Source organism: Phalangium opilio, unplaced genomic scaffold (assembly GCF_054372755.1).
Source record: "Phalangium opilio isolate 3A_F unplaced genomic scaffold, DU_Popi_V2 ptg000206l_1, whole genome shotgun sequence".
Classification (NCBI taxonomy): Eukaryota; Metazoa; Arthropoda; class Arachnida; order Opiliones; family Phalangiidae; genus Phalangium; species Phalangium opilio.
Genome location: NW_028324216.1, coordinates 136,134 through 143,718, shown reverse-complemented (window position 1 = coordinate 143,718; position 7,585 = coordinate 136,134). Strand labels below are relative to the sequence as shown.

Genomic DNA, 7,585 nt, shown 5'->3' with positions numbered 1-7,585 from the left:
TTTTTAGATTTATTTTTTGAACAAGCATATAATTTATCAAAACAAAAGTCGTGCGTTTTGAATTTTACGTAAAATAAAACCATCTGTTAAATTTTGTAAGACATAATTGCTAGTCTGGAAAATCATACGAGCTTTGATGGTACGGGAACAAGCAACGAGTCGTACGTTCTTGTTTAATAGAGAAGTTAAGAAGGTGAGTTTTGTAACTTGTTTGTGATTTTTGTTTTCTGAGGCGATAACTGCCGTCAATTTCAACCAATTTGTCTGAAATTTTTACCAATTGTTTATCGTAGTCTACAGTAAAGCTGTGTAAATTTTGGTTTGAATCTGTGGTCATCTTGGTTCTGAAATAATTAAGAGAAAAGTCATCATTAGTTATTAACAAGACAAATGCTTTAAATTTCATTTGATTAAATCGAGAATTTTATCAACGATTTATTACATTGTTTAAAACAACCATGCATAATTTAGCGTAAATCAGTCGCCATCTTGCAAAATGGCGCCTGAAAAATCAATACTGATAGTTTTAGCAGGTAGTGTTACTTCTTATTTCGTCAAAATGAGGGCACGATTTCAATTGGCTTTAAGGTTACTTAAGTTTCTTAATTTTGATGTATTATAGTTTGCAATTTTTAATTTTATAGCTTTACTACAAACTTCTTAACCTTTCTAAAATTTTAGACGTATTCCCAAGTGGAGAATACAATAGAGTGAAGGGTAAACCCTCATGTACAACTTTACATTTGTTTAGCGTGGGACTTGCTGGGAATTCAAAGTGAGACGAGTTTTCACCTACACTTTAACTAAACATGTACGCCACATATTAAACGACAAAGTACGAGCATAAAGTACAACGTGACTTGGATGACACACGCCACTTTGAATTGTCCAATCGTAGCTTGGAGAAATGATGGAGTCTGACTTTGTACCTACTGACATCTTAACTTCATCCTGACTGTTTGTAGAGGATTATTGTAATGTAATAGACCAAGAAAAAAAATCCGCCTGTAAGTTGTTTTTCCCTCAGTACTACTGGACTTTGGTATTGAAATCAGTTCGGTTCGGTTCATATTATTCTCGATTCTACTTGAAATCCTTCAACTACGAGTCTACGAAGGGTTCATTTTATAATATTTAGTTGTCGTCTGCTTAGAGTCCTCGTTGTTATCACCAACGCAGTTAAGGCTTAGCACCTTTTTTTAATTTTAAGTTTTTAATTATCAGGTTCAAAACAGAGGCTAAGCCTTGGACACGCCGGCCTACAGCTCTACAAGACTCACGAGTATATTATAATACTACGAGAAGAGTCCCGACCCTTCTGCTTTATCCAGAAAAATACTTAAAACCTTATTTCCCTGCCTGGTCGGAAAACGTTGATTTTGACGGCCAACTTGTCATAGCGTTATTAGTATAAAATGCTCTACTAAGTTGCCTACATATTCTGACCAATCATGAAGGTCCACACTTTTGAGCCTCTCGAGACGGTGTGTATTGCGGTAAAAACAACAAATAGGCGAATATTTTTCTTGGTCTATTGCACGTGACTGTTTAGTGGGAAAATGGTAATAAAAGGCCATGTTGCCAAGCAGGAGGACATCAGTGCGCGCTGTACACTGACGGAAACTCTGCAACTTGTAATAGTTCGTACCTGGAAATTTTCGTATCAGCCATGAATTGTAAATTAGTTTTAGTTCTGAGTTTGGGGTTCGTTTTCGTTTGGGCTGCTGATTCTGAGTGTATTTCTAATGGAAGTACTGAATATTTTGCATCTATGACGCTTTTCGAATCCGCCTGCAAGGGTACGTTTAAACCAACAATTCACTGCATGGGAAGTATTCCTAAAAGAGATGTAAAGTCAATTCCAATAATATAAAGTCAATGCAAATTGGTTAAACTCTAGGACCCCTCTATGGCTTTTTGTTAATGTCTAAACTATAGGACCTCCGTCAAACTTATTTCAGGAATACATCCAGCTAATAGGAATCATTGTGTAGCCATGTTTTGAACGTATCCAGGCAGCTTTATTTTTTTGAAGAGCTAGACTAATCATTACGTATGACGAATTTTTCTTGGCGAATAACCTATCAAGCTGCCTGTTGCACCTTGCGCACGTGCCTAGGAACTCGCGTTGTTACCAACCACTGATATAACAGTTAGAAAGACGCCATCAGAATTATTAATAGGCTTGATGGATAGAAAGTTATTAACCCTGGCACACAAAACCCGCGTGTAAATTAACATGGGATATATATATATATATATATATATATATATGGGGGTACAATGATTCCAATTAGCCGTATGTATTCCTTCTAATGTCATGGATATTGTATTTTAGCGATTTTTAACGTTATTTACAACAATTTATTTACTACTTATAGAGAAATACAATTACCAACGATGTCTCACCGTTTTGTATGACCAATATCCGGTAAGTTATCTGTAGAATAAGATATGTTCCTTAAGTATGACACTACCTATACTATGTAATGCTACAGACTTAACTGAGAGGTAGTTCGAGAACGACAAGCTAGAATTGATTGACTACACTCGGTTTTTCAGTCCATCTTCCTATTTAGTCTATACTAAGCCTGTCTGGCAACGCTTTACGAGAATCTATGACGTTTCACCAACGTCACTTCATGACAACCTCTCATTAAAGGGAGGGTGAAGTGGAAAATGAAGTGATATTTTGTCGATTCTTCTACTTATTGAGAGACCAGTCTGCATTGTGAAACATCCTCTCCGAATGATTTTAAAATTCAAATTAGGTTCAGATTATATGGATAATTTGAAATAAGCAAGTCCTTCTTGTTAACAAAATTCTCGTGGAACGCTCCATGCCGAATGAAATTTATCGCGAGATATTGATAAAAATTGCGCACAATGTGAAAATCGTGGCGCGAGACGCAGAGCGAGCAATGGAAATTTTGTTAACAGAAAGGGAGGGCGTTACGCGATTGGTTGGAGGGGCTTATTTCAAATTATCCTCAAAATCTCAACCTACTTTGAATTTTAAAATCATTCGGAGATATTTCCTGGATGTTTCACTATGCAAACGGGTTTAATAATAAGTAGAAGAACCGATTAAAAATAACTTGATTTTGTACTTTACCCTACCTTTAACTAGTGACAAACTTATGGAACATATCTTATGAACTTATGTTAAAATGTATGTTCTTTTGAAAGACTAGAAAAATAACTTCAAATTAATTTGAAATAAATTTGTCAAGACGTACGTAACTAATTTCGAAAATCGAGAAAGTTCGACTGAGGCTTGTCTAAACAATTTATACAAAAATCAAGAGAAATTATGCAAAGGAGGAGATTCTTTGAAAAAGGTAAGCTGAACAATATATTAGGATAAGGAATATGAATCTTAAAGGGAGGGTGAAAAGGAAAATCAAGAGATTTTCTATCGATTCTCCTACTAATTATAAGGCCAGTATACATAGTGAAACATTCAGGAAAAACCTCCGAATGATTTTAAAATTCTAATTAGGTTCAATTTGAAATTTGCACCTCCGACAAATCGCAAAATTTCCATTGCACGCTCTCGCGCCACGATCGTCACGTCTCACGCAATTGTTACCAAATCTCGCGCTAAATTTCATACGGCATGGAGCGTGCCACCAGAATTTTGTTAACAATAAGGCAGGGCATTACGCCGTTGGTCGGAGGTTCAAATTTCAAATTATCCATCTCAAACTAATTTGAATTTTAAAATCATTCGTAATTAATTATTTCCCGGATGTTTCACTATGCAGATTGGTCTTGTAATTAGTAGAAGAATCGATAAAAGCGCTTGATTTTTCTTTTCACCCTCCCTTTAAAGCTGACATACTTTATTTAATAGAGAAGGGAGGTTTATGGTTGCTGCATTGGCGATATCTTCCTTCTGATTAGCAAAAATCGAAATGCGGATAGTTTCAAAAACCAAATTCTTGATGTAAATATTACTTTACCCTTTCCTTTGAAAATGACATTACATTTCCTATATAAATTTCAGGGATGCAAAGCAGAAAAATAGAAAAATTACCGAGTGTAATTAATAAGCATATGAATAATAAAGATATTAAAAAATAAACTTTCTTTGTCGATGTCTTTAATCATGACTAAAGCCTACACCTACTTAAAAATGTTTGTAAATAAAGCACTGATAAATTTATTATATTTCTAATTGAAAATAATAATTATATTTTTAATTTAGGATCCCTTAATTTTGATTAGAAATCGACTTTTGCGCCATGACGTACGCAACTATACCAAGTGACTTAACAATCTTTAGGCACTTGTAAACCTGCCAACCTGGCACAGGTAAAATTATTAAAACTTCTCCAGCTGAAGAGTGAGTGTGTTGGAAGAAAAACACTTCTACAGGGGTTCCTAAGAAACACGTTAGAGGACTGCAAAGGCTTTGGGAAAACTCCAACTCCATAGAAAGCCAAGGGACTCCCTCATTTTTGGTCGGAGTTGGAGTTGGGTAAAATAAATAATTTGGCTTTGGGTGGCTTTGGGAATATTATCTCTGAAATGGAACGGAGTCGGAAGGGAGTGGAAATATTTCGAAAACTTATACGGGAGTCGGTCGGGACTGGATTATTGTTGGATTCAGGTGGCTTTGGCTGGCGTTGGCATTTATAGTATCCAAATGGAGTTGGTGGCATTAAGAGCCAGCCTTATTTTATTCAACTGGAGTTGGGTGGCATTAGTGATATTAGTAAATTTTTCCTCTTTGAATTTCCCACGCGGTTGTTTTGGCGCAAGCGGGATGCATGAAGTTCAACCCCACACAGACGGCACATGACGGTCGCGGCTGGTACAGCCGTCCCTCCGCAAAAAAATCAAAATCATTGCTGTGCGAGAGAAAACGAAACTAAAACTATTTGTTCTTTTTAAGTTAGAGAGTCATAAATTTTTCCGTCGCCTTAGATTAAACGTAAAAAGGAAAACTACAATTATAAACAATGTTCGAGTTTATAATAGAAATAATTGAAAAAATGCAGTGGGATAACGTTGGAAAACCTGCATAATATATAAGTTCATAATATACCACACGGCCGGCTGGGAAACGCTGGGGTAAATATAAATGAAAATTGGTTAGGTTAAATGCTTTTGAGTTTGGAGTTAGAAAGTTTGTTGGAGCTCTCATTGGCTTTGGCAGAGATGGGAAAATTTGTCGGATATCTCATTAGTTTGGTCAAGGATTAGAAAACTTGTCGCATATCTCATTGGCTTTGGCAGGGATTATTAGAAAACTTGTCGGATTTCTCATTGGCTTTGGCAGGGATTGGAAAAATTGTTAAATTTCACATTGGCTTCGGCAGGGATTGGAAATATTATTGAATTTATCAATTGGCTTTGGTAGGGATTGGAAAGATTTTTAAATCTGTCAATCGGCTTTGGCAGGGATTGGAAATATTATTGAATTTATCAATTGGCTTTGGTAGGGATTGGAAAGATTTTTAAATCTGTCAATCGGCTTTGGCAGGGATTGGAATTCGTGTGAAACTTCAAAATTGGCTTTGGCAGAGAATCAAAAATGAAATGAACTTTAGTGTGGCGTTAGGGAGGAGTTGAAAATATAGCAATGGCGTTAGGGTGGCTGTGGCGTTTGTGAAAATTTTACCATTGGAGTTGGCAGGCTTTGGGAATGACTTTTTTCAGTTTGCAGCCCTCTAAAACACGTGGTAAGTGGAAAGTTCGGCTTTTCCAAAATACTCCACTCTCAATAAATATAATCTGAAGCAGATTACATAGGTTATTTTACTTTTGTTATAAATAATTTTAATTGAAATGCCTATAATTAATTAACATTAATTAACATTAATTAAGATTTATATAGCAGTTGGATATTTTATAAAATCAAATTCATTAATGACGTCACAAATATTTATTAATACGGTCTCCTTATCTTCTACAGAGGAGATATTTCTAAATGTAAAAGAACTTTAGAGCTTTGGTATTTTAGATGAAATAAAATATAATTATTTAAGTTTAGTAGTAATTATAAATAAATAAATAAATTAAGGATGATAAATAAAGTACAAATGGAAGAAACTGCACATTTGACAAGAAATGCCACATGCAAAATTGTCATTGTCCATTCAAAAAACATAATGAAACAATACAATGGCCCCTCTCCCTTCTTTAGCAGCTTGCATTAAAATAAACGGGGCCCCATAAAACAAACAATGGTATATAAGTGCAGTTAACCACCAAATTTCTAATCATTCCTAAAGAAAAACTTAATTCTTATTCGAATTAAAATTATTGCCTAGATTTAACATGAATTCCCTCGCGATTGTAGTCTTTACAATGTCCCTGATAATCGCGATTAATGGTCAAAGGGGTTGTTCAGGACAAGCGGCTCAAACGGGCAAAACCTTGTTGAACGGATTTTGCAAAGTTTCAAGTAAGAGTAAATTTTAGTGTACAGAAACGCTACCATCTTTTTGTCTAATGTATAAGGTAGATCTCAGTAAGAGCTTTAAAATAAGACCAACCCGGTCGAAATCGGTTGGTAATTAACGGAGTTATAGACCAAAAAACATTTCTCACATTGTTAAAAAATCCGTGATGACGTCAGAGTGGAATTAATTATTTTGCGAAATTCTTAATAATGATCCGATTTTATTGAAATTGGTCTCATTTTAAAGATCTCTTTCACCTAATTTCGAATCTTATGACAATATATATCTAATTACAACGAATTTAATTTTATTTTAAATTTCAATTAAATTAGGTCCAAATACTGACCATAGAGGCCGTTGCGTTAGGAAAAATATGCTGGTAAATCTACAATGGACAATTTTAGTTTATCTTTTGCGTGTATTAACTAATCTTTATGACATCAGAGTTTGGGAACCAATAACAAACTTGGGGAGAGATGCATCAACGACCAATCAGACGCTGCCATTTGCGCGGGAGAATACGTGAATGAAAATAGCGAGGTTTGCTTAAAATTTATTTTTCTCAATTTAAGATTGGAAGTAATTTAGCTTTAATTAAACGAAATAAATAAATAAATATATTTATTTAGTTCTTGTGAGTGTAACTTGATATATTTCAGGAATATTTGAAAGCTGGTTGTTGTATGGGAAGAGTGGTTCAAAAAGAAGGCTTCGCACCCGCTTACAACCGCATTTTGGAGGTAAAACAGAAATCAACATAAATTTATAATAAATTAAAATGAAGTTTTAAAGGGAGGGTGAAACGAAAAATCGAGTGATTTTTTTTTATCGATTTTTCTACTAAATATAAAACCAATCTGGATATTAATCTTTTACATTTACAGGGTTGCGGAGTAACTGGACGAAATATGGATTTCAAGTTTTAATTTGATTTTTCTTTTCTAAATATTTTCTTTAATTTCTGAAATATACTTTCCGAAATTTTTCTAATAAATATTTCTTAGTAAAGTATAACTTTATCTTAATCTTTGTTTTAATAAACTAACGCTATTAACATTTGATCGTGTTATATTTAAATTAAACGATTAATTTAAATATAACACGATCAAATGTTAATTTTAAATTTTTATTTATTTATATATAAATTTATGAAATACAAAATAATAGATTTT

General features: G+C 34.1%; 2 protein-coding genes across 2 annotated transcripts; both read left to right on the top strand.

Moving 5' to 3' along the window:
• The first annotated feature begins 1,451 nt into the window (after positions 1-1,451).
• On the top strand, positions 1,452-4,087 carry LOC149621343 (uncharacterized). Its single transcript, XM_089853769.1, has 6 exons — positions 1,452-1,496; positions 1,553-1,799; positions 2,382-2,431; positions 3,234-3,341; positions 3,857-3,949; positions 4,010-4,087. Exons 1-6 carry the CDS (start codon positions 1,452-1,454, stop codon positions 4,028-4,030), a joined length of 564 nt encoding a protein of 187 aa, XP_089709895.1. The 3' UTR covers positions 4,031-4,087.
• A 2,184-nt stretch (positions 4,088-6,271) lies between these two features.
• LOC149621342 (uncharacterized) lies at positions 6,272-7,339 on the top strand. Its single transcript, XM_089853768.1, has 5 exons — positions 6,272-6,415; positions 6,746-6,792; positions 6,858-6,953; positions 7,073-7,153; positions 7,298-7,339. Exons 1-5 carry the CDS (start codon positions 6,289-6,291, stop codon positions 7,337-7,339), a joined length of 393 nt encoding a protein of 130 aa, XP_089709894.1. The 5' UTR covers positions 6,272-6,288.
• The last annotated feature ends 246 nt before the right edge of the window (positions 7,340-7,585 follow it).